The 27,828-nt window shown below is 41.3% G+C and overlaps 1 protein-coding gene and 1 long non-coding RNA gene across 2 annotated transcripts in view; one reads left to right on the top strand and one right to left on the bottom strand.

Moving 5' to 3' along the window:
* LOC118703436 overlaps positions 1 to 27,828 on the bottom strand; it is a 110,039-nt gene that overhangs the window by 6,423 nt on the left and 75,788 nt on the right. Inside the window, exon 6 of the long non-coding RNA XR_006739797.1 lies at positions 5,691 to 5,816. This is a non-coding gene — a long non-coding RNA (uncharacterized LOC118703436). The remainder of the gene's footprint in view (positions 1 to 5,690; positions 5,817 to 27,828) is intronic.
* Positions 1 to 27,828, top strand: part of LOC118703645 — an 88,336-nt gene that overhangs the window by 56,908 nt on the left and 3,600 nt on the right. The window contains exons 7-9 of the mRNA XM_045571816.1: positions 16,705 to 16,862; positions 18,965 to 19,007; positions 20,814 to 21,000. Of these exons, the coding sequence (XP_045427772.1) occupies positions 16,705 to 16,862; positions 18,965 to 19,007; positions 20,814 to 21,000 (388 nt within the window). The remainder of the gene's footprint in view (positions 1 to 16,704; positions 16,863 to 18,964; positions 19,008 to 20,813; positions 21,001 to 27,828) is intronic.

Genomic DNA, 27,828 nt, shown 5'->3' with positions numbered 1-27,828 from the left:
GACCGTTAAGCTCTTAAACTTTTAATTACAACAATCCACTAAAATGGTTAACACTATTATGCCCATTTACAGAGGAGGAAACTGAGGCTTAGAAATGAAAGAAGCCCTGACCAGTGTGGCTCAGTTGGTTGAGCATCATCCCATGAAGCAAAAGGTCACCAGCTCAATTCCCCATCAGGGCAATGCCTGGGTTTCAGGCTCTATCCCCAGTAAAAAGTGTGTAGGAGGCAGATTATTGATGATTCTCTTTCAAGTCGATTTTCTTTCTTGTCTCCCTCTCCCTTCCTCTCTAAAAAAATAATAAATAAACAAATAAATAAATACATATATACATTAAAAAAATAAAAATAAAGACATAAAAGCATATTCCCCAAGCTCACCCAATTATTAATTGGCTGGGCTAGATGTAAGCTCAAAGGTCATAGTGTTCCTACAACTTTATGAAATATGGCTTCCCTAAATTTAGTTCTAGGTTCTCATTTTGAAATCAGTTAATAAACCTACCATAATTCCATTTTTTTAGCTAGAATGTAGTTGCATTTTTAAAAGTTTTTCCTTTGTTCATGTTCTTGTAAACATTCTATCTAGTAAATTATTCATCTTAATCATGCACAGTCGTTCTGTGGACATTCTTGTAAACTCTGAGGAACATAAATGAGCCAAATGTAACCTTTCAGATAACACAATCCTGTTTTTCTTGTTTTTGTTCAGGATACACTCTTTTGTACACAATCTTACAGTACTTTTCCTGGAAAGGTGGAAATGTGTTCTTTCAGGAACACAGATGGTAATGTTTGTCGCACCTTAAAAATACTGCTAACTCTTTCTATATATTTTATTATAAATAATAGCGAATGGTGTCATTTTGCTTAACAAGTTTCAGTTATTTCTTACTATACACAGAACAAAGTAAAACTCCTCAGCCTGGCATTTAGAGTCCACAACATGAGTCTGACTTCTTCCATACCATTCCTCAATGCTTACTCTGCTCCATCCAACCCATTTAATTTGATGCCACTTCAAACACCTTTTCCCTCCAATCATTCCTTCTACTTGGCTCTCTTACCTCCCAACACCTCTAGATGCAAAAATATAGCCCCCGCTATATGACCTCAGTGTCTCCGTGTCTCAATTAGTTTATTCCACCTCAGAGCTCCTCTTTGTCCTTATCTTTAAGAAAGTGACTGTACATCATAGGTGCCCAACATATGTTAGTCAAACTGAAATGAAAATGCCATGAATATCTATGACATAGGCATATCTGTTAGGACATCTGTTACAAAGAACAGCTGAGATACCATTGCTGACTCTTGTTGGGAAATAATTGAACTTTACAAAGGGAACAGACTAGCTCTGGGTATTTTGTAATCAATCAATAAATCAACACTTTAATATAGCTCTTTGATTTTGTTAGCATTCTCTATATCTTCCTTACTGCCTATACTACCCATAGATTTTGGCCAATCCAAATCTTGGGCTAGTGAGATCTAGAGTACATCAAGAACTCTCTTATGATCTGTAAGGGAAGCAGGGATAAATTTCATTTATTATGCTCTTGGGAACATAAATTTGCCTACATCCTAGCAGTTAACTCAAAGTTTGAGAATGAAGAGTGACTAATATAAGGTGACCACATGTCCCACTTTTGGCAGGATGGTCCCGATTTTTAGCAATTTGTCCTTCGTCCCACAGTGTTTTAAAAAAGTCCCGATTTTTGGAAAGAATGCACGACAAGCTAGGGAATGGCGGGAGAACGGGAAGGGAATATATGGTTTTCGGCGACCATGTGGCTATTTAGCCAGGATATGAGTTTTATATTATTTTTGTTAATTTTATAATGTTAAACTTTAATAATAACAAATAATTGTTGAGAACTAATTATGGAGAACTGCTTATCAAAGTTCGCATTGTTGATCAGTTGTTAGAATTCGACCACCATTGTTTGGACTTAATGAACAATGGCATTTTTTGGGATTGGCAACTATGAAAACATTTTGTAACTGTCTCTCAGACAGTACACATCGTACTGCGTGCTAGTAAGCTAGTTAAACAAGTGATGTCATTACAAATCAGCTATTCAGATAATTTAGGTAAGTAGTTTATTTATTTATTTCATAAGTACATAAATTTTCTTGAATTTAGCACAGTACTCGCATTATTTATATTTTATAGTGAAGGCAAAAATTCTAGTGCCGGCCTTGAAAGTGAAACGACTATACATAATTTTTTTTATTTATTATATTTGTAAATTGTACTTAGGTTGACATTTAAAAAAATATATTAGAATACTATTTTTGCATTCTATGAAAATTTTTGTTGCTCCATATAGACCAAATTTTTAATCAAGAACTCCCCCCCCCCCACCTCCACTCCACTCCTGTCAATGGTGTCCCGCTTTACCAATGTTAAAATCTAGTCACCTTAGACTAATAGCACCTTCTCCATGAAGTGGGGAGATGATTCTGGATTATATAAGAGGGTCCAATGTCATTACAAGGATTCCTACTAGAGGGAGGCAGGAGAGTCAGACTCAGTAATGCAGATGTGACAAAGAAAGTAGAGGTCAAAAGAGTGAGGTGCCACCAGGCTAGGAACACAAGCAGCCTCTAAAGCTGGGGCAGTGAGGAAGCCATTCTCCCCTACACCCTCTAACAGGAAGGCAGCCCTGCCAACACCCCGATTTTAGCCCAGCAAACATGATTTCTGACTTGGGGCCTCCAGAACTATAGGAGAATAAATTTATGTCATGTTAAGCCACTAAGTTTGTGGTAACTTATTGCAGCAGCAATGGAAAACTAATACAATGCCATGGCTTCTGAGTGGAGAATGTCTTGGAGGGGAATCAAAGATGGAACTGGGAGGCCAGCTGAGATGCTATTATAACAATCCAGACAAAGTAGGTCTGTCCAAGTGGAATGGTGGCTGCATAGACCTGAGACAAGGAGACCAACTGGGGCTATATTTTGGAGATAAGGCTGACAGGACTGGCCAAATTCCCATAGTTTCTAAACCATTCTTTGTTTTGGCAGAAGCTGGAACCCCTGGGTACTATTTGGCATGCTAGAGTCATCAGTCTTAGAAAGTAAGTGCTGCTTTACTAGGCGACTGATTTGACAAATAAATAATTTACTCACCACCGGAAAAATCCATCCAGTGGGGGAAAACACACACACACACACACACACACACACACACACACACAGCTCACAGCCCGGGCTAAACAAGTTTCAAGGTAAACACTTGGATTCTGTACTGTCATAAGGAATGGAAAAGCAAGGTCAGAGATAGCAGCAGGCACAGAAGTAGATGCCTTCAAGGGGAAACTGCCATGGTCTAATCCCAGGCTCTAAAGAATTTCCTCTTTACAAGAAATAAGAAAAATTCCTTTCTCCACCATGGAAAAGAGAAGGAAAGCTATGGCCATTTCACCCCAGTGCTACTTGCCAGGCCTCCAGTCCATGCCTCCTGAGGGCCAGGACCCCACCTGGCTGATTGCAGTGAGGCATTCCTAGAGGCAGAATTCCAAGCTGTGGCCTCTGCCCGCAGTCCTCTCGCTGCAGCCCAGGGCTGTCTAAAATGCTGGCTTGAGCACTGAAGGCCTGGGGAAGTGGGACATCCCACAGGAGACCTGCAGTACTGCCCTGTCATACAATACATGGTCATCTCAGGGAGAAGACTAACAGAAGCTCTCACTCCACCAAGCCACCAGGACTTTTTGCGTGCAGGATTTCCCTAAAATCACCTCCCCAGACCAGCCCCACCACCCCACATCATCACACCTTTTCCTGTCAGCACCCAGTTCATCTCAGCTTCCCAAGGAGGCAGCTGACCCAGCAGACAGGTCTCAGAGCTACAGCATGACTCTTGCTTACCCCACAGCCTGTGTTGTTGTGTGTTGTCCTGTGTGGGCCATGCACTGCCCTTTCCTCCAACACACTCTCTCTGAATGTCTAACTCTCCCTAGAAATGAAACCACTTTCATCACAACACAGAGGCGCCCATCCCAGGCTTTGCACTGTTGGGGGAGCCTCCTCATTACCACGTTAGCAGCAGGATTGCCAGTGCTGATCCCTGAGGCTCAGCGTTTCCGGCTTGGAGCTCTTCTCCATAAGGGAAGGGGGAGTTAGTTGTGCAAACAAGATTCAGAACACTGCACACACTCTCTCCTTGCCTGGCTCCAAATCCCCCAGCCTTGTGCAGAATTGTCCTGTCCTCCAGCGTTTGGGGATCATTTGCAGCTCCAGTCTCTTTTTTATTGTTTGTTTGTTTGTTTTATTGATTAAGGTAATACATATGTGTCCTTAACCTCCCATTGCCCCCCCAACCTCCCCCCTTCATGCTCTCACCCCCTGGTGTCCATGTCCATTGGTTAGGCTTATATGCATGCATACAAGTCCTTTGGTTGATCTCTCCCCCTTATCCCCACCCTCCCCTGTCTTCCCTCTGAGGTTTGACAGTCTGATACATGTTCCTCTGTCTCTGAATCTGTTTTTGTTCATCAGTTTATATTGTTCATTATAATCCACAAATGAGTGAGATCATATGATATTTATCTTTCTCTGACTTGCTTATTTCACTTAGCATAATACTCTCCAGCTCCATCTACCATAGGCTGTTGCAAATGGTAGGAGTTCCTTCCTTTTTACAGCAGCGTAGTATTCCATTGTATAGATGTATCTCCGGTTAGGGTTTAATCTCTACCATTTATGGGAAACTCATACAACTTAACAAAAGGAAGATAAACAAACCAGTAAAAAAATGGGCAACAGGCCTAAATAGATACTTTTTGAAAGAGGGTATAAGGAAGGCCAAACATATGAAAACATGCTCAAAGTCACTAATTGTCCGAAAGATGCAAATCAAAATGACGATGAGGTACCATCTCACACCTGCTAGAATGGCTATCATTAACATATCAACAAATGACAAATGCTGACGAGGATGTGGAGAAAAAGGAACCCTCATGCACTGCTGGTGGGAATGCAGACTGGTGCAGCCACTGTGGAGAACAGAATGAAGTTTTCTCAAAAATCTAAAAACGGAACTCCCATTTGACCCACAGATCCCACTTCTAGGAATATATCCCAAGAAACCAGAAACACCAATCAGAAAGAATATATGCACCCCTATGTTCATAGCAGTACAATTTACCATAGCTAAGATTTGGGAACAGTCCAAGTGCCCATCAGCAGATGAGTGGATTAGAAAACTGCTGATGTTACATCTACACAGTAAAATACAGCTCTAGTCTCTTATCCTAGAGCTTATGCAGCCTCATCTCAACCTGACTGAGCTTGTCACAGGCCTACTGTTCTTACTCAAGACAACCAGAACAGATCACTCTACCATTTTTTAATGCAACCATTTTGATTTAATGCTCCCATTTCCTCCCCAAATCTCTCCCTCTCTGGATTAATACCTCACTTTACCTTTCCACATCCCCTAGATTCCCAAAATGATTTATGGACATCTCCATTTTCATTGATAAGGAAAAGCAAAGTGCTTTGCTGAAAGATTAACACAGATGCCAGGTGCTCATAGGAAGGTGCCCTCCAGCTCTGGTCCCTCGCCTCAGAGCCAAACCTCGTTCCTGGTCTCTATTTTGGGAAGCTTTTTATCTTGCAGGCCACAAAGGCAGCCCGCTCCCCAAAGAGAACGGCTCTGTGAAGAACAGAGGTCACACTGGATACTGTGCTGCCAGTTGATTACACCCTTTTCCAAGTCCGTCCTTGGTGCAGACGCGGTGAATGCCTGTGATTCTCGTTCCGGCAATTAGGTTTTGATCTCTCTCAGGCTTAATGCTGTGCCCAGTTGTTCTGAAAGAGAAAAGAAATGCTCTCTGCCTCTGCACCATTTATTTTTATATCTGCATTCAATGAAGACTTATTGAAGCTGGGGTCTCTCTCCAGCATTGTGAAGGATAAGAATGAATCATTCCCCACCTTCAAGAAGCTAGTAGCATAGATGAGAGAAAACGTGCAACCAGTATATGACATACAATGTACTCCAGTATTTGAGGGAGAGAAAGGGCCCTTCCTTTATTAAATAGACAAATGCTGAGCATGGTTTAGGGCAGGAGGATACAGAAGTGAAGAAGCCAAAAGAGGTCTTTCCCCTCATGGGGAGAGATGGTCATTAAACAAATTTTAAAAATGAAATGCACAAAGTTAATTTAAAAAGTGACCAATACAATTATTACAAGAGGAATGGGATAGGATGGGATGGAGGTCGGCTTAGAGCAGGTATTCAGGCAGACCTACCTGGAAGGCGAGCTTCTTCCTAAAAGACGAGCCGGTTCCCTGTACCAGGCCTAGGAAACAACAGGTCTGAGGAGGGAACAGGTGCCAAGGCCAGGAGGTGGGCATGGCGGGGGCTTCAGGAGAGAAGTTAAAATGGCGTTTTACAAGCACAATGGCACCAGCAAAGACACAGAGCTGGGAAAGCGTGAACTAACTGCATTCAGTTAGCAGCAAGCATGAATTGAACCAAGGCATGGTGAAGCCTGAAGGCAGGGGCGGCTAGACTATTTACCCCCAGACCATGTCATGTTTGTGAGCAGGAGCACATGCAGTCAGAGCGCACACAGTCTCAGGCTGGATAAGAATGTGCTTTAGGAAGATTTCCCTTGCCTTTGGCAAACAAATAGCCCTCTGTGCTTCTGTTGATGCCTCCTATTTCCTGATAAATATTCATCTTCATGCCCAGGTTTCTTGTGAGAGGCTGGGCTATAAAATAGTTTTAGGTGCGCTGGCAATATAATTTGTGGGGCCCGGTGCAAAATGAAAATGCCGGCCCTTTGTTCAAAATGCAGTTTAAAAGCTTTCCCCTTTCTCTGGCCATCTCCGTCACGGCTTGTCATGGGGTTTTGTGTCTGTTACTTAATACACAGTACCTCCCTCAGGATGTTCATGGGGACAAGTGCAGCTGGTCACAGGCACCCAACGCCCCACCCTCATCCCCAGCCCCACCCCCACCCCCTGCACCCTCTGGAACCCACACCCAGCGCCCGGCAGCAGGGGAAGGAAGCCGTGTCACTGAGTGGGACACCACACCCTGACCACAGAACAGACATAAAAGTGGAACCACACAGGATCCAAGGCTCCCCTCCCCCAGGCACATGCTCCATTGTCCTCCTATGTCACATACAACACACAACTCAAAGGTACAATCATGAAGAATTTCACAATGCAGATTGCATCCTTCTGCTTATGGGGCTTTGGCGCACGTGAAGCCCACCCTGGTTTGAGGCCTGATGAGAAGATAACTGCATCTCAACATGGATTTTTTTGTCCCTAGAATTTAAACTCAGTGAGCTACTGTCCATCAAAAACAAACATGTTTCCCTCGTTCTGCAGGATGTTGCCACTGAGTGAAGACTACATAGGACCTGTCTGTATTGGTTGTTTTTTTGTTTTTTTCAACTTCCTGTGAATCTACAATTATTTGAAAATAAAGGTTATGTATGCAAAGCCCTCACACATGTGCTATTTTGCTGAAGGCAATAAGAAGAGAAAGAGAGATAAAACGAAGGAGGAAATCGAAGAACAAGATTGAGAGGATGAAATTAAAGCCACTTAGTGGTACTCAGCCGGACATCACTAATTATCTTGCAACCTTAGCTGGACATGCAGGCCTTGTCCTTGAGCTGGGAAGGGATAAAAGGGCAGTGGTCAGGCTCACATTTCCAAAGGTGAAGGTCCAACCAGCTTGTTTCTGCCCACACTCCCCTTTCAGCCTGCTCAAATCCATCCGATGGCCATTCACTGATTGCTCTGTGTGTGTGAGGAATGCACCACACTGCCCTGTGCCCTTTGGCATGACAAGATGAGACAACTGCACTTTCTGCAAAGAATGTTTTCTCCAGAACGGATGGAATCTGAGAAGAATGTGGACAGAATGGCAGGTACTTCTAGTTATCAGGTAAAGAAGTGCTGCCTTGTGGCAATAAAGTAAAAAGAATTCTTTTGGCCCATATGTTTTGAAATTCTTGTTCATTTTTTAAATTTAATTTGGGAGTTTATCTGATTTTGTGCCTAATGTTTGCATAATGTGATTGCAAATTTGCATAATTCAAATTGTCATAAAAGGACCTGCACATTTCCTAAAGGCATACTATTGGAATTAAACTAACATATATAGAGCATCTAACGCAACCTTGGAAACAAACAGGCAGAAAATTAAAGGTAGTCATTCTTATTGTTGTTATAGTCAATAATATTCCCAATAAATCACAGTCTCTAATCCTGAAAAATAGTATCTCTAGGCTCTGAAGTTGGAACTTTTTTTTTTTTTTATCAGTATGAGTAGATAAAAGTATAGCACATAGAGTTAAAACATTTCAGAGGAAAATACCGTTTAGCATTGAGGTTCTAAGTGTTTTTCCACTGAAGGGAAAATTAATACCTAGTTAATTCTTTTGCTTCTGTGCAAATGAGGAATGGAATAACACATCAAACCTACACACTATCCCAAAGCTTTCATCTAATCAGTGATTAGGATACATCTTCCATGATGTTATTTTTCTTTGTCCTCACCATGGGGAAAGGATTTCTGAAGATCAATGAGGCCTCTGAATTAAAGGCAAGCAGTAGTAGAAGCATTCTGCAAGGTCATCTCTGAACAGCTAGCTAGTGAGTCAGGTGCCCCCGGAGCAGCAGAGCAGGGCCATCGCACCAGCATTCGGGGCCCCAGCACCATCCTTATGCAATCCGATGGCAGGCGTCCCTTTGGCTCTGGCCATTGTCATCTGTCCCGCGTGGCATGTCCTCCAGAGCCGGTCTTTTATCTTAGTGAGACCCTGAACATCAAAAGAGACCCAACATCTCCTGACAAGTAGCCTTCACACAATCCCAGGGACAGGGAGATTTTTTATGAACACAACTAGGGAGACTTATCTCTGGAGAGGTCATGTCATTGCTGTGGAGAAATACAGCAAAACAGTAGAAACATATTCCTGAACTGGTGTTGGATTCGGGGACTCTGGGCTCCTTAATAACTGTCCACCTACCTGAGTACTTCCTCTGGATCCAGCACCGTCTTAGCTCCTATCTGGGAAAAACACAACGTCTGCTCAGATGGAGCGTGTCTGTACCCTGGTCCATCAGACCTACACAAAATAGTCCATCTAACAATAGACTGAAAGCACCTTTTCTGCATCTCAGAGGCTGGGACCCAGGCTTCAACCCTGTGAACTTGCAACCTGGATGGACCTGGGCAATTCAATGGAGTTAGAAAACTCTAGGATGGGGATAATAACAGCCCTGAGCTCCCAAGGTGAAGGTAAACATGTTATGCCTTTCTGAAATAAACCTTATTTCCTAGAGACAGTCTCGTGTTGTGGGTAGGTAAACTTTGGTTCACATCCTGGCTTTACCACCTGTTAGCTGCATTTCCTTGGTCAAATTACTTAACCTCATGTGTGGCACTCCCTCCCCTCCCCCACCACCGCTTCCTTGTTTGCAGAATGGAGATAATGTCACCCTCATGGTGAGATCATTTTATAAGCATGCCCAAATCAACAAGGAGTATTACGACCTCTTTCTGGACATGTAGAATCAGGGTTAATCTTCACTCAAGACAAAGGCTAGATGGAATTCAGAAATCACCTACACTATATTTAGCTGTTTGCTGATGGAATTTCTTTTCCTTTTTTCAAAGGTCTGAGTCATTCAGTTTTCTTGAGGTTAGTCAGAAGAGGGTTTGCTAGAAACGTCCAGTAAATCTATGGACTTGACACAGCAACTACTAAAGAAGATTAGGTTTTCTGACCCTTCCTATCACCTCCCTGACGTTTCGCTGTGGATCACAGGATGGGTTATCTCACTGGAGGCAGGTTCAGAAGAAAGGCTTCTCTTTATCATTTACTAGAAAGACTAACCCAGCGGGCAGCTATGCTTTTCAGATGCACAGAGAGATTTCTCACAGGAGCATGACACATATGTCCTCTCCCTCATTTGTACCTGTCATTTATCTTCTAAAAAGGGTGTGCCCTGACCTCATAATGTCTTACTTAAGAACAAGAGACTATAGTCCCACTTTGCTAATTTCATTTGGTTCCAAAGAAAAATAAGAATTTTTTTTTTTTGTTAAATGGTGACTCTTGGGGGAGCACCTAGGCCCATAAATAGAGCATTTGAGGAGGTATCTCCTACAGGAGATGATTAAAAGTGCACACCACAGTTCGGTGTGCATAAGAACTCGATCTCAAATATTAGGGGAAAAAACACACAAGAATCACAGGAACCAGAAAGATCAGTCCTCCTGCTGTGTCTCTCCAGTGCTCTGTGCTGGCGAAGGGGAAACATTTAGAAGTCCCAGTTCTCTTCTCACAAATCAGGCAACGAAGCATAAGTTAGGGGCAGAGAGGCAACATGTTGGCAGTGGCACCATGGGCAGTGCAGTGGGAGCAGCCCTGTGTGGATAGTATTGGATCAGGATTTTACTGGTCTCCAGAAGCTCAGCCAGGAGGCTGCTGGAGCGATAAAGGCATGAGATGCCAAGGCCTCAGAGCAAGGTGATGTCAGGAGGAATGAACTAGGAGGTGGAGTGAGATATCTCAAAGGCGAAACAAAATTCTTCTCAGGTTAATCACCCTGTCATAGTCCATTCAGGTTGCTTAACAAAAATATCGGAGATATGGTGATATTTATTTCTCACAGTTCTGGAGACTAGGAAGTCCAACATCAAGGCTCTGGCAGGTTTGGTGTCTGAGTCATAGGTTTTCCCATTCATGAAGATTCAACCCTCAGGACCTAATCACCTCTCACTGTCCCTGCCTTCCAACACCATTACAGTGAGGGTTGAGATTTCAATATATGGTTCAGGAGAAGGTGGAAGGGGGAGGGGAGAGATGGCGAGGGATGGGGCACGCAAAAACTTTAGTCTATAACATCCCAAATTTTTAAAAGTAGAAAAGTGAGGAATCTGCAAAGAGCTTAGAGACAGCCACTTATCCTCTTCTTGGAAGTGCCAGGTACGCTGTCATGTGTACAGATAAACATCTGAATGTACTGAGAGCAAAACACTGCCCTCAGGAGAACCGGGCCAGACAAGCCAGTCAAAGGACCATGAGTAAGAATTTATCCACAAATCAACAACACAGTGAGTGCAGAGGGAAACCTTGTAGGACAAACATTCAATGGCCAGGCTTAAGATATAGAATGTCTTGATGTTACAGTTCACCTGGTAACTTTTTTACAACTTGGAACTAGGTTATAAGTATGACTCAGACTTAATACTTCACAGTCCTTCTATTGTGTGAGAGTATCAGGTGGTAGTTGTTGTACTCTAAGGGACAGTTTAGGAGCCAAGGAAAATGGTGACAAATGAGACATGAGAAGGAAGTGGCTCTTCAAAGCTGCAGTGCCTGGGCAGCCCTGACCTGCGTCCCTAGCAACCCTCCACTTGGCTGCCTCTCCAGCAGGAAGCCTGTCTATGCCCACGAGCTCCCGCGGCCTCAGAGCTGCCTGTGCTTCCTGGTGCCCAGTCTCCCCGGAGCCAGGAGACAACGTGGTGCTGCCAGCATGCATTTATAACTCCTCAAAACTGGTCTACCACTCCAGGCAAATGGAAAAGAAAAGCTCCACCTCTGAGTTTGCAGCCGGTACCTCTGCTGATGCCACGGAGCCAGGCAGCATTAGAAGCACAGGGAAAGAGCAGTGGTGCCTTCACACTGGAGGGGTGCTGCGAATGGGCGGTGATGAAATTGCCATTGTCTCAATTTCGTGATGAAAGCGAAGGGAGTGATATGAAATCCACGAAGCTCTGGTGGGGAACACCTGCCACCTACAAACATGCATCTGACTTGCATGCTCGCTTTACTTTCTGTTCTCTATTCTTCATCCATCCTTTCTTGCCTACACGGAAGGAAGAAAAGAAAGCATCTATAATAATAAAAGCATAATATACTAATTAGACTGAACAGCCGTATGACCTTCTGGACAACCTTTCAGACGAAGCCAAGGTTGCAAGGGCCGAAACCCTTGCATGAATTTTGTGCATCAGGCCTCTGGACCAATATAAACAAACATATGCTTACATAGATACATGTAATAATCGTGAGTGATGTAGTGAGGGGCTCACAGTGCCCAGAGTCAAGACTTTTATTTAATTACAGGACAAAGATAGCAGAATCACTAGAGGGAAAAAGCACTCTTGTATCTTTCCCTCCTTCTTGCCTTTGCAGGCTTTGCTGCTCTCCTGATCCTATCAGCCAAGACACAGACAGAGGCCATCCTCTTGTAGCTATCAAGGAGTGTGGTTGTCCATCACCAGTGGGGAAGGTGCTTCCAAACTGCTGCCTAGCGATAAAGGGCCCCGGCATCATTAATAAGGCTCCAAGAGACACTCATTCTTCAATTTTGCTTCAACCTACCAGCTTTAAATATAGCACTCTAGCTGTATAAGTCATGCACGCTTTCATGTGATACGTTGCTTTAGGACATGCTTTCTTGTCCTCTAAATGTATCTTGGCTCTGGCTTTCCCTCTGCGATTTAGCTATTTTTCATGGCTAAAGATGCCCTTTTTCCTCCTCTTTAGTTTGTGGATTTTCCTGACTGTGCCTTGAGATAAAAGGAAATATGTTGGTATAGCTTCCCAGCTTTTTGTCTTTCTTAGCCAAAGAGGCCTAACACTAATAATTTAAAAAAAAAAAAAAAAATAAATCTAGCATGTTCAAGCTAAAACTTTGACCAAAGTAAATTAACTCAAAAACATCTGTAGGGAACTTTGTCTTACCAGAGAGCCCAAGTTGCAGACAGACACAAATGTCCTTGTCTATTTTTCTTCATAAGAAATAATTTAAAGTAGAAGTGGATTCACTCTGGGCGGGTCTTTGTCATTCCTATTGTGTACTGTTTCCCTTTGCTGAGCAGTGTGACATTTGGGATTACTGCTGTAGAAATGATAGACAATGTCAACATTATCCTGGGCCATCTGGCATAAGCAACCTAAGTTCCTTTATTCTCCGTGGATAGCTTCTGGACTTCCCTGAGCAAATCCCGTCACCATCCCTGCTATTTTAATCAATCATGCATGCATAAAGCAGCTGGATCTCTGACTTAACTCAGGAATTTTTTTTTTTTAAATGGAGCTAGATCCTTTTCACATCTTAGAAAGGAGAATATGAAGTTCTGAGAAACCCATACCTACAAAAGTGAGACTTTTGGCAGAGCCAGAGGAGCAGAATCAAACAGACCCTATTTAAGAATCATTGCCAAACTGAAGGACTGAGTTTTCCTTATGAGAAGAGTTGAAAACCCCAAGGGCACAGTTGCAACATAGAAAAGGGATCCTAGTTGTTCTTTTATCTCTTGAAAACATTTGATTGGGAACCATGGAACCACAGTCCAAGTAGCATTGGATTAGACTGAATAGAGAACTTTTTCCAAACTCTGTGTCTCCACAGGATTGGAGCGTGGAGGTGCTTGGGCTGGTGAAACCCAAGGAAAGAGTCAGATGAGTAAGCATAGCTGCAGGAGCACCCACCTCCCACACAGGCTGTGCCCATGGTTTTTATTGCAGCTGTTTCTAGGGCCACAGTAGGCTTGTAATCATGGGCAGAGAGGCAGCAGGTGAGATTAGTGACAATGGGATCTGGGCCAGGATAGAGACCATTTCAGACAAATAGCCTCATTTTCCATCTAGTCTGTTCACCAATCATTCATTCTCCCCACACTGCTGCAATTGGAGCAGAGGGGAAAGAGCCTCCAGTGTGTGTGTCATATGCCATATGAGTGTACTCTCTTGCATGTTCTAACAGCAAAGGATGTGAGAGAACTTGGTACCCTGTTTTCCCGAAAATAAGACAGTGTCTTATATTAATTTTTGCTCCCAAAGATGCACTAGGTCTTATTTTCAGGGGATGTCTTATTTTTCCATGAAGAAGAATACGGCACACATTTATTGTTAAATGAAAATAAAGGAAATTTATTACCTGTATATGGTACGGTAGTACGGTAGTTGTCAACACAAACCAGACAAACTGGGAATCCTACAGTATCAAGAATTTACTCATTTATTCAATGACAATCATGTCATCATCTTCTGGAACATCATCATAACAATCCAATTCCTGAATTTCCTGGTGATTTTCTTGTGACTCTATTTCTTTCAGAATCAGTGGACCAAATCTCTCATGTTTAGCAATAGCATTCTGAGACAGAGCCTAGGGGGGGCCTTATTTTTGGAGGATGCCTTATATTTCACTCAGAAGGAAATCTGTAAGTAGGTCTTATTTTCGGAGGATGTCTTATTTTCGGGGAAACACGGTAGTTCCAAAGTGACCTCAGAGGGCTGACCCTGAGACATCAATATATGATATTATCTGCATAATGGGCCCTAACAAAAGCAGACCCAGTGAATATTTGCTTGTAGCAAGTGAGCAGAAGAAAATATAATCTCCAGGATTTATTTATGCTTCCCTTTTCTCGCTCATTTTTCTTTATTTGTTTAAGATGCTCTTGGGGAAATTATATAAATAATTAACCATGATTTATAGCCATCTAAACTCTTTTTCCTTACTAAAGCTAATGAAAATATATTCTTCTGCTTTCTAACTTCATAGTACCAGCCATATGCAATTATTATAAGATATGCTAACTTTCTAATATTTACTAAAACTGAACAAAATTTCAGATTTCTGTCACTATCAAAGAAAACCTGATGACTTCAGGAAATACTCTGTCTTTAAATGTTGACTACCCAGTGTTCAGGTGCTGACTCTGAGAGTCAGCAGTCTCCCAAATTGCAGTGGCCCAAGAAGACAGACATGTGAGAGAAGTAGTGTGGAGGCAGAGCCAAAAGACCCGGTTTCTTTCTCTAGAAAATGGTGTAACATTAGCTTTCTACTTTCGAGAGTGGTTGCAAAGAATACAAAGATAGAGTCCATGAAAATATTTTATAAATTGAAGTACCATACAACTATGATATATTACCTTTAGAGGAAGAATATCTTTGTATCCTTTCACCCATGAGTTGCAAGACATATTTGCATGTGTGTACATGCACACACACATGTATTTACATACACATGTAGGTATATATACACACATACACATGCATGTGTATATACAGGCACACAAACATGATTATGCATTTTTTGGTGGCGTGTCCATAGTTTTCATCAGCATCTCAAAGGGACTGGTTTTCGAAAATTGGTTAACAACCTCTGTGACAAATGGGGTTTCACATTATCAGTCATTAGAAATGAGCAAATTAAAACCACTAGGAGATACCATTACATACCCAGGAGGACAGCTGTTACCAAAAAGACAAGCAAAATAGGGTGTTGGTGAGAGTGTGGAGAAGCCGGGCCACTCGTACACTGCTGGTGGGAATGTAAAGTGGCACAGTCCCTGTGGAAAACAGCTTGCCAGTTTTCTATGAAGTGAAAGCTGAACCTACCATGTGGCCCAGCAATTTCACTCTTAGTGATCTACCAAAGAGAATGAAAGCATATGCCTACATAAAGAGCTGCACACACATGTTCTTAGCATCATTATTTAAAATGGACAAAAACTGGAAAGAGAAGTCCCCATAAAGTTGTGAAGGGATAAAGTAAATGAGGCATAACCATATAACAGAATACAGAGTGGGGCAAAAGTAGGTTCACAGTGGTGAGTGCATGAAATAGTTTATTCTTGTGTTATTATTTATTAATTATTGTATTCTTTTCCAAACAAATAACTGTAAACCTATTTTTGCCACAGTTGTTTAGTTCAGCAAAAGATGTGAAATACTAACAAGTGCTACAATATGAATGAGGCTTAAAAACATTACACTAAGGGAAAGCAGCCAGTCAAAAAACCACATAGTATATGATTTTACTTCTATGAAATGTCCAGAAATGGCACATGTATAGAGACAAAGAGCAGATCTCTGATTGCCTGTGATTGGAGGGGCAAGAGTAGCAATTGAATGCACATTGGCTCAAAGAAAATGTAGTGGTTGATAGGAAAGTTCTAAATCTACATTGTGACAATGGTTTCAGGACTCTATAAATTTATTTAAAAATCACTGAATGGTACATGTACATGAATGACTATGGCATGTAAAATATACCTCAATATATTTTATAGCTGTTTTTTAAAAGAGGGATAAATAATGGAGAAGATGTTTTGAAATAATATAAATAACAAAATATCTGTAAAATGATTTAGTCTTGCAAACATATCATGGTATTCTAAACTATTGTCATTTAAAGAAAAGTATTCTTTATTCTCACTATACTGCAATTTTCTCATCTGTAAAACAGAGATAATAAATGTAACTACCTCCTGAGCATTTGTGAAGACAAACCAATTAATATATGTGAAGTATTTAGAAGCGGTCCTGACACACGAGCATGAAATACATGTTAATTAGACACAAACTAGAGAGATCTCATGTCGCTACCAATCACATATACTTTATAATGTCAATTTATTTGATGTTCTTTTTTCTGATACTTTCATGAGATGGCATAGGTAAGAAGCATATTAATAGATGCTCTTCAGAAGGGATGTGGGAAAATATCCTCACTGGAAAGTTGGAGTACCATGGAGTGTATCATGGAAGACATAATCTACAAAAACTCATTTTGGTTTTATTTTTATTCCAGAACAAGCAATCAATTCAAAGAATAACTGGAGTCCTTTCCTCTCTCATTCTCTCCCTTATCTGTTAGTTGCAGCACCCATGCTGACCCTCTTCCGTATCACTTGCAGGATGAAGGGAAGTGCCCCCCTCTAGAGGTAATAAAATTGGAAGGCGCAGAAGTTGACATGGACAGAAGTTTGGGAAAACCATTTGTGTTTAACTGTGTGCCTCAACCTGGAAATAGAACTTTTTGCCTCTGTGCAACTTCCAACCAAGAAATGAAAAGGTAATTCATTCATCTTTTATCTCACCGGATTCACTGGAGGGGGGTGCTTCTTCAACAGCAGTCTTTTAGATTATTGGGATTGGAACAGCAAATTAATAGCAGGAGTCAGTAAAGTATCTGTTTTTTACGTGTGAGAAGTCTGGTCCTTTACTATCCCCTCAGGTTTTCTAACAGAATTTCTAACGAAGAGAAGTATCTTCTCCTGACGTACTTACAATACTTTGGATCTCCACATTTTCCTAAAAAACTCAATAATGCCACAGTTCATATATAGCTTCCCCAAAAGTTACTGCATTTATTTATTTTAAGCTAATTCAGTGGGTAATCTCAGGCATAAAAGTGATGTGGTGTGGCTATAACTTAGCACACTACAGTGAGGTGAGCAACATAAATAGTAATGTGGCTTGATGAGGAATGAATCCAGTTGGCACTTGTCAGCATACCACCCAATCAGAGGGTAGACGTGTTCAGAGGTAACCTATAAACTCCATTCATTTGGAGACTTAGGATCATTATTCAATGTATCACCCTGAGGGAATGGAGGTCATTGGTCAGTCCAATGTGTCAACTGCCAACTATCGTGTAACTTCTGCTAATTTAGGGTGAGGGATGGGATGGATAAGGGAGAAGGAGACAATGGCACAGAGGTAATGAGTGTTTCAACAGAGTTAGTGTCAATGTTATAACTCTTTAAGAGAATTTGGCCTCAGCTCCAATTTTAAAGAGAACCCTGGGTCTGGAACATCGTAGGACAACAATATATTGTCCCTATATGTGGAACATTATATGTCAAATGCATGTGGTTTTTTTTCAAAGGACTAACAGGGAAATATGACAATAGCGACGTGATTGCATTTTAATTCATGGACAAAATACAGGGTGAAACAAAAGAAGGTTTACAGTTGTTCATATGGAAAATAATACAATAATTAATAAATAATAATGTAAGAATAAACTGTTTTTGCGTACTCACAACTATAAACCTACTTTTGCCCGCCCCCTGCATTTATTGGAGAGCACTAATGTGTATAAGACTGCTTTAAGGGCTGAAACCGGTTTGGCTCAGTGGTAGAGCGTCGGTCTGCGGACTGAAAGGTCCAGGTTCAATTTCAGTCAAGGGCACATCCCTGGTGAGGGGTGTGCAGGAGGCAGCTGGTCGATGTTTCTCTCTCATCAACGTTTCTAGCTCTCTATCTATCTCCCTTCCTCTCTGTAAAAAAAAAAACAATAAAATATATATATATTTTTAAAAAGACTGTTTTAAGGTTTCTAGGACTATTAATATGACGAAGCCTTTAGAAAGCTCTCAACTAACAATATAGGGCATTTATTCCAATATTTTTAATTCAAAGTAGAAATTGAGAAGTGCTACAGGAGAAGACAAAGGTGGCACAGGAATTGAGGGGAGGAGAGAAGGTCTCTGGGGAAGGGCTGAGGGAGGAGTTTATGAAGGGTGTGATATCAAATCAGATAAGAAGAAACGGAACAGAGGAGGAAGAGGGACTCAGTCAAACTTTTGGACAAAGAGCAAGCTGTGTGGTTCGATTGGAAATTATGGGGTTCAAAAGGAAATTTTAAAAGATTGGCAAGATGGAATGGCCTGGAGTGGATAGGCTGGTCATGGCTAAGGAAACGGGACTGAGAAAATTCACTTCGCAAGTAGAGGCACTAATTGCTCCCTACAGGAGACCACTGTGCCCAAGAGACACTTGAGAGTGACTGCTGACCAGTCTTCCCATATTTTAACAACCAGTGCCTTGCAGTTAACACATGAGTTGTTATCAGCCCTGCTGGTATTAATAAATGCACATGCCTTAGGAACATGAAAAATGAATGAGTTTGCTCTAAGGCACTAATTAAACTATAGTAGAGAAGAAGAATTTATTTTAAATATGCCTGACAAGAGTGGGATTTGCCACCTCGTAACAGTAATTTTGTAAGAATGTGTTGCCCTTCAACCATGAACTTAAGAGAGTAAAATATGTGTGAGCCTTAGGACTGTTCTGCCTGGTTGATGGGTTTCAGGGAGAACAGCCAGCCCCTCCAAATGGCACTTATCGGGGACCCCCAAGGAAAGCACCCCTCATTTTACTGTCTTTCAGGTGGCTTGAGGCAATGGACAAAGCGGCCCATCCTGTCCACCAGGTAAGTGTTCTTGATATTTATGTCGGCCTTCATTCTGGTTTTCTACTCAGAGGGGCAAAGGATCAAGTCAGATGCTGGGCAGTCCACCCTGGGACTTCTGGGATCTGCTCTAAAAGCTGGGAAAGAGGATTTTAAGTCAATAGGGTTTCCTAGTCAGAGTCTAAGGGGAGCTTGCATTCCTGCTGCTCTTTTTCTTTCCAGGAGTGTGTGTGTGTGTGTGTGTGTGTGTGTGTGTGTGTGTGTGTGTGTGTGAGACGCTGCTCCCATTGAGCTCAGTGAGGAGATACAAAGGGGGTGGAATTTGTTTCACAGAGAGCAATCCTGTAGCTCCCTGTGAGGTTAGACACTGCTGCTGTTTTCTTTTCATTCCCAAAGTCCAAGGTGTCCGGAATGGCTTGGGATAGCGCTGTGGGCCAAGCAGCTTATTAGAAAATGAATGTCTAAGTTCATATCCTTGTTCTGGTGACATATTAGGCCATTTTTCTTGCACTGTCCTTGCTAGCTCATGATTCCTAGCCTTGGAGCAGTATAATTTTTAACTTAGATTTGACCTATAAACTGACAGATAACTTCATAACACCAACAGGTGAGTCATCACATTAGCCTGAAGACATTGATATTCCTTTTTCTGAGCTCATGCTATGACCTGGGGGAGGCGGGGAGTAAGGAAAACTGATTTAATACCCAACTGTTCCATTTTTATACTCTGTGTATGATTTCTAACAAGGGGATTGATTCCCTTTAAACATGTTCATTTCCTCACAAAATGGCATATAAGCAAAAAGGCATTTTCAGTCAGTTACCTTCTGTACATATTTTGGTTGGCACGTGCCTATTTTGGAAAATTCGCCTCGTTTGAGCTTGAGTGCACTGCCCCGTGCCCTGTAACTGTCCTTCCAGAACAATCGCTGGCATCGTCATATCACAAACAACGGGACTTGTGTTTCATATCGCCTGGAACACAAAGCTCACTGCACGCACCCACCTCTTCAATGAGTGCTCCCAGCGAGCGTCAGTATTTTAAGAGGGATCTTTGCTGCTAATGCCCTCAGTGTCCGCAGCCCAGTGAAAAAGAAACATCCAAACCCCCAGCGGGCTCCCACTTCACAGCAACCAATAAAGCCTGCTCCACATTCTGAAATCTTTCACATGCCTTGTTAAAACAAAAGAGCCAAACTGAAACTAAATAAAGAGAAACTGGCCCTGTGCCAGGCAGGTGTTCTGATAAAGTGGGATAAAGCACTGTGTCCTATGCCTCAGGTCAAGTTCCCCTGAAGAACCCGCCTCTAAGGCCTATGGACTGTGGACTACCCTCCAGGGTAGAGGGTCTTGATTTATTGTGGGCTAGCCATAGAGCCTACGGGCATTTAACTTGCTCCAATGCACACATGGGATTTCTAGATAAAGTAGAGCATGAACCAGGGGCTACTGTTAGTCACTGTGGACCTACCTGGAACAGGGCAAACGGGGACCAACCCTCATAGACAGCGCCATTCAAACTAGTCTTTGCTGAGATGCCTGTTTCCATTTCCTTTCTATACATCACTGGTGTCCCTTTGATTTCCTCACAATAGAACCCAAAGACAAGGGCTGTCTTTGGACATGAGAGGGGAGACATTCTCTATGGCCAAGAGATGAATTCAGGTTTTCTGGCCAGTTGCTCAAGTATTCACATGGCCATAGCAATAGAGTCACTGAGAACTGTGGCTTCTATGGGGTCCAACAGCCTGGGTGGGATGCCGCCGGCCCAGGGGATCTCTGGCGCAGGCTGATCACTCAGCCGCTCCCTTTGTGCCGCACCTGCAGAACCACGTCTGGGAAGATGTCACTCTGCACAACAGCAGCCTCCCTCCCCTGGCTATCAAGAACCCAGAGTGCCTGGGCCTTCTGCACCAACTGGACAGAAGCACAGCCGTGTGGGCCCAGCACTACTGCATTCTGAAGGATGGCTGCTTGTACCTCTACGCCAGCATTCGCTCCACCCAGGCCTCAGGTACGGACTCAACTTTCACATGAAATAATAGTGATTACAATAATAGCAGTAATGACATGTTAGCTTTATGGAGCCCTTACCAAGTCTTGTGCTATGTATTGTAATTCACCTACATTAACTCAATTATCCTCCAAAGAAGAGGTACTACTATAATTTCCATTTTACAGAGAAGAAAACTGGCTGGAAAGTCTTCATAACTTGACAAGATTGACTGAGCTCTGAGCACAGCCAAACTCCAGAGCCTTGCCCCTGACCCCATGCTTTTACTGCCTGGAAATAAAAAAAATCAGTTCCATTCTTTGGGACACTGATGACATTCAGAGTCAGTGTAGTGATGGGTAATGACTCCACCCTTTTCTCACAGTATCCCTAATCTTAGATAAGTAAGTAAAAGAAGAGAACTTTAGCTGTCAACTTTCCCTGGGCAAGTTCCTAAAACTTTATTTCCTCATTTATAAAATGGAAACAGCTATCTATTTCACAGGATTATTGTTAAGATCAAATGATTGCCAATGGAATAACTTAAGCTCTACATAGAAAGCTCTCTACGTAAAAAGCTCTTGATATTTTATACTCCTATATAGGCATATGTACATTTTTTATATTTATAAATTGTATATATTAAAAACTATATATACATAAAACAAGTATTTAAAAAATACAATTTAATAATAAAATAATTGTGCCTGATTTCTACAAGAAAGATTACTTAACCTTCTTATCATTTTTTACAAAAGAGATCATTGGTGTTTTGTTTACAATTGGACGTTTTCCAAAATCCTTAAATAACTAGCAGTAGTGAACATTCTGCAATCTCATTCATTTAATTTCTTTTTATAGCATTAATGCTTAGGTTTAATTAACCTAGAAAGACATGTCAACTTAGTATCATGTGACAATTTTCTATCTTCTTAAAAAGGTACAAAAGAGGTACAAAGCAAGCATGGTCCATTTCTTATCATTCATGATGAATAATAGAATAATTCTCCCCACTTAATCATCCTTTGGTTTTGATAGTTAAAACATGACCCAGAATATCATTCAACTATTAAGAGATAGATGGCATCTCTAAGCACTTACAGGACAGCCTGTTCCTGTTCAAGTCCAAATCCACAGCTTCAAGCACCTGATACCAGGACGGGAATGAAGTAAACAAACCTCCAACCTGGTCATTGCCTGGAACTTTTGTTATAAAGTATCATAATAAAAGTCTGAACATTTTAATTCCCAAATCAATGAAGCTCATTTTCAAGAGACTGTTTCCATAGCTAGGGAGGAAATATTTAGGACTGAATTCTCAGATTACTCCAAAGTGAAATATTAACACAGTGCTGCCAAACCCCTAGGGCCAAAGATAGCTGCTGATTCCAAAAGTTTAAAATATCAGTGGCAGCCACTAGATGGCCTCCCTCAATCTGAAAGGTCAGAGGAGGCCCTACTTAGAAAGTCCTAGTTGGAGAACTGGAAAACAGCTACTAATAAATGGGCCTGGCCAAAGTTGCCGGTTCATTCCCGGTTCATGGCACATACAAGATTCAACCAAAGGCCCGGCCGGTGTTCTCAGTGGTTTGGGTCAAGGGACCTATTCCTGGTAGGGGCATATGCCCAGGTTGCTGGCTTAATCCCCAGTGGAGAGTGTACAAATGCAGCTGATCAATGATTCTCTCTCATCATTGATGTCTCTCTCTCTCTCTCTCTCTCTCTCTCTCTCTCTCTCTCTCTCTCTCTTTAATAGCAAAGGTTGAAATTTATTAAAGAACAAGTACAGACTCCCACATGGGGAGAGGGAAAGTCCCACAGAACTGAATCCCATGTAGGGAGGGGGAAGAGTTCCCTCTATCTCTCTTTCCCTCTCCCTTCCTCTCTGAAATCAATTTTTAAAAAATCAAGCCAGTGAATGCATCAATAAATGGAATAACAAATTGATGTTAAAGCACCCTGCACTCTACCCAAACATGGTCACATTCTATTTCCTTAGCACATCCTCTTGGTTTTTTTCTGACCCATCTCTTTACTTGTGCTAACTCCTTCCCCGAAAACAGTCTCCACCTACTGATTCCCTAACACAAGTTGTCCCGATTCTACCTGCCTTCAAGTGCTTGTTCCATTGTTAGCCGTCTTTGCTATAAAGCAAACCCAGATGGTCCTGGATAAACAAGCATCTCCCTTTTCTGAACTTGCACACCAGCCTATTTTATGACTCTTATCACCCTCTACTTTGTATTTTTATCTTTATTTAAGCAATCCTGTCTCTTCTAAAGCATTATATGCTCAGAGATATAATGTATGTTTAATGAATGAATGAATGAATGAAACATGTTACCTCAATTGGCCATTATTCCCATGAAACATGAGAAGTTTGTCATTCCCTCATTTAGTAGTAGAGAAAGATTAGAAAACTGAAAACTCAATTCAAAGATAAAACCAGAACTCAGGCCAATAGATAGATGCCTGTCCTTCCTGCCATATCACACTCTTTTAAGTTATTTTTCTAATTCCTTTTTAGAAAATATATTATTTTGTGGTTTAAAAAAATACTTAATCTGAAGCCATTCATTCTTTCTCAGCCTTAAGTCTTGAATATACCTATCTCCACACGTCATCAATTTCTAGCCCAAATTATTTCATATATGATTGAAAGGACATTTTCCTTACTGAAATTCCAACAGAAATTGTATATCTAGGCATGTTCTAAAATAGAGGCCTGTGGTTTTTAGTTTTACATGACTCTGCTCTTCCTTGAATAAAAAAAAAAAAATACCACTTGCCTGAGCACATACCTTGTTCGAAAAGGTGCATGTTACTGCCACCTGCTCCCTATTCCCCCTGACAGCTGCTGGGGCCCACAGAAGTGTCTCCAAGGGTTAACCAGGTGGCTGTTCCAAAACTCTCCTAAAGTCTTTACCCTTCCCTAGATTTCAATTTTACATTGACCTTTACAATCTGTTTCAGGGAGTCCTGCTCGACCTTCTTGTACCTTTTAACTTCAATCATGACCGACGTTCACAGCGAGTGATCTGGCACAATAAAACTAAGATAGGATCTGTGCTTATCCACATCTCTTGTGGGAAATTCCTAGGATAAATATGCCCATCCCCATTGCCCTGGTCAACCACATTTTTTTAGAGGACTGGACCACACTGCTCTGGCGTATTGAAGTGGGAAAGTTAGCATGTATTGCTGGATGTTCCCTATGTGTCTAGGACTTGGATAAGTACAATACTTATGTTATCCACTGTTATTTCATAATAATAGATGAGAAACTAAGGCTTAGAGAAGTTAACAATATCCGATGGTCACCAGCTAGTGACAGCAACAAAATGTGAACAAATGCTATCTGAATCCTGTGCCCAAACTCTTAGCCACAGTACTACAGGTAGTCCTCCCTGACAGAAAGTAGTCTTCTGAAAGTAGCACTCAGTCAATTGGGCTGTTTGTCTGGTTTCTGTACTTTGGCCATCAGCAGTCCAACTATTTATCACAGGAGCCATGGGAATTGTGAGGACAGCAGAGAAATGGCTGAACCCATGATGTGTCATAAACATTACAGGCACTCAAATACGCCATTTAACTTAATTGTGTTACATGCATGGAATGTGAATCATTATATTCATAAAGATTATACAGAGTCCTATACTCATTTTCAGTTTTTCCCAGTGATGCCAAGTGAGTGGCCTTGGTGCTGGTTGAATCTAAAAATTCCTCCTTTCTTGTACTATCCAAGCTCTGCTTGGCTCTGGCACATCCCAACCTAGTCTGGTTCCTTGTTCTCCAGCCCTGTGAAGGTCAAAACCGATTATCATTTATACCAAGTTGCAGGTTTTGACCCCATTACTGAGTCATGCAATCAATGCAGTAGGTTGGGACCAGTATTTAAAAATAGAATAGAATTTGAATTGAATTGAATAGAAAATATCATGATATACCACAACATTTCCTAAAATTTTGTTCTAAATGTACGAAAACATGTTTCTCTCACAGGCAAAACAGTTGGGAAAATACAAAAATACTGTCTCTGAATATATGCTTATTCAGTCAGTTTTCTGTTCAGAATCGTAGAGTCCTTAGAAGGGCTCTTTCCTTTCTGTTATCTTTATAATATCTTGATCATATTAGTTATTTCTGTGGTCACCATTTCAAAGAGACATGACCCACGGGCTATAGCATTCTTGTTGCTTTACTGTTTCATTTTTCTATTTATTTTATTTTTTAATTCACTGTATTCCATTGATTGATGTTCTTTATGAACATCTGCTATTTCTCACTTCTGAAAGTTTCTGTAATATTTCGAGCATGACTTATTTCTTGTAACAGTCATCTGAGATGCTAAGACAATACTGAGGACAAGGAAGGGAAGACAAGAAGAAATAACAGTGAAATGAGGAGAAAGAGCAAGATATGAGAAGCCACACAGCCCTGATTTCCTGTAAAAACCACATCAGATGCGAATCCCACATTTTACTTTCAGCTAGATAAATATGCCGCTAATGTGTGTTGTGGGAGTTAGAAATAGCCGCAGACAGTTCCCTGAAGTCCGCCCTTACTGTCAAGGAAAGTGCTGGTACTTTCACAATATGGATTGGCTGTGCCTGTTAATACTAAAGAGGTATTTTGTGAGGATTCTAGAAGCCCTTTAGTCAAGTGCCTCTTTACAGGCTTGAAGTACTTTGTCATTCACCATATACTTGATTTTTTTCCCCTTTTATCTCTCTCCAGCCAAAGCTGGAAGTAACAAATTGTGACTTTTAACTACGCTTCCTGAATAAGTCACATCAAGGTCTGTGAGCAAATGGAACATGTAATGCTTGCATAGTTTTTGTGAGAAATCTCTGTCCAAAATTATGCCAGCTTGCTATTTATTGCTGTTGCCCAGGAACAGATAAAGACTAGCCCAATGAGGTCACCTCAAATGAGGTAATTGGGTTATAATTGGATGTCTTCACTGCCAATCATTTCTATACTATAACTAGTTAGAAAAGGGGTCAGATAACCTTCCTATTTGTAGCAGACACATTTGGACAGTATCTTCTCTCCATTCTAAGAAAGAGTAGGGCTAGAGGAGGATATTCTTAGCTGCTCAGATAGATTATAAAAGGAAATCTCATAAGCAGGAAGATGTCAGAAACCAGTGTAGCAAGATATAAATGCTGTGTGCTATAGTTTAGAGCAGAAAATTAAAACAGCGAAATTACCCTCTGAATTGTCATTAGGTAACCTAAAGTCCTGAAACATCTACCACATTCCTTATTCCACTTCTAGCACATACCCCCAAAATACATATCTATGCAAAATATGTACATGAATATTCATAATATTATTCATAAAAAAATTTGAAGAAAATCCAATTATCCATCAACTAGTGAATAAATCAATAAATAAAATGTGATATATCCATACAATAAAAAGAAATGAAGTACTGACACATGATATAACATGGATAAATCCTGAAAACATCATGTTAAATGAAAGAAGCCAATCGCAAAAGACCACATATTGTATAATTCCATTCATACTAAGTGTTCCAGGAAAAGTAAATCTATAGACACAGAAAATAGGTTTAGATTGCTTAGGGTTAGGTTTGGGCAGCAGATGAGGCATGACTACAAATGGGTATGAAGCTTCTTTTTGAGAGAGAGAGATATATGAAGCTTCTTTTTGAGGGGATGAAAATGTTATAAAATCTACACGGATAAAAGAGAACTATGTAAATTAGTCGTACCTCCACACGATGCCCACCAGGCAGTCAGGAGGGAATATGTAAATTAGCAAGACAAATATGGTAGCAGCCCCACCCCCAGCCACTCCATGGAGTGGCTGGGCAGGGCAGGACACCTGCTATGAGGGAGAGGGTGGGGGGTGGAGAGAGCTACTGGAGCAAAGTGAAGACTCTGGCTGGAGTCAGCAAAGCCTGTGAATACTCCAGCCAGAGCAAAAACTCCAGCCAGAGCGAAGGTGGAAGGCAGTGGCCAGAGCAAAGGCCTGGGTCTCGGGTTCCAGAGGAAAACCGATGTTGGCGGCCAGGTGAAGGAAGACCTATTGCACGCATCTTCGTGCAGCGGGCCTCTAGTTAGATTATGATGATGGTTATACAACTCCATTAATACACTGAAAATCATTGATTATACACTAAACATGGGTGAATTTTATGATGTGTAAATTAAAGTTGACACATATAATGCAAAGAAAGAGGTCACTCTCTGATTTTAGTAAAAACCATTGTACTGGGTCTACATAATAAAAAAAAAATCCAACCATTTCTAAAATGAATGTTTTCCTAGTAGTTCTAAAATTGACTTTTTTAAATGAAATTTTTTTTAAATTTACTATTATATCTAAATCCCCTTATAAAATAAACAAGTTTTCCTTTAATTTTTAAAGTCTAAAAGCCACTCATTCTGTTTATAAAAGTTTTCCTTTAATTTTTAAAGTCTAAAAGCCACTCATTCAGTTTATAAAAGAAAATATATTACTTCCTGACAGTGCACGTTGGTACCAAAAGGAAATCAAAAGTCACCCACATTCAAAGGGACCACATTTTCTCTGACAGTGCCTTACAAATGCATGGGCATGAAATAGTTACTGTGCTAGAGTAGCAAAAATCCAAGTCATATTTTTGTCAGAACAGTGCACTAAAGTGACTCCTAGGGGGAGGTGGGACATGAGAACAAGAGTTAGCAAGAGTGCCGAAACCGGTTTGGCTGAGTGGATAGAGCATCGGCCTGTGGACTGAAAGGTCCCAGGTTCAATTCCTGTCAAGGGCTTGTACCTTGGTTGCAGGCACATCCCCAGTGGGGGGTGTGCAGGAGGCAGCTGATCGATGTTTCTCTC

This window comes from Pipistrellus kuhlii, unplaced genomic scaffold, assembly GCF_014108245.1.
Source record: "Pipistrellus kuhlii isolate mPipKuh1 unplaced genomic scaffold, mPipKuh1.p scaffold_m20_p_4, whole genome shotgun sequence".
Taxonomy (NCBI): Eukaryota; Metazoa; Chordata; class Mammalia; order Chiroptera; family Vespertilionidae; genus Pipistrellus; species Pipistrellus kuhlii.
Note: the sequence above shows the minus strand (reverse complement) of the source record. Positions and strands in the feature narration are given on the sequence as shown.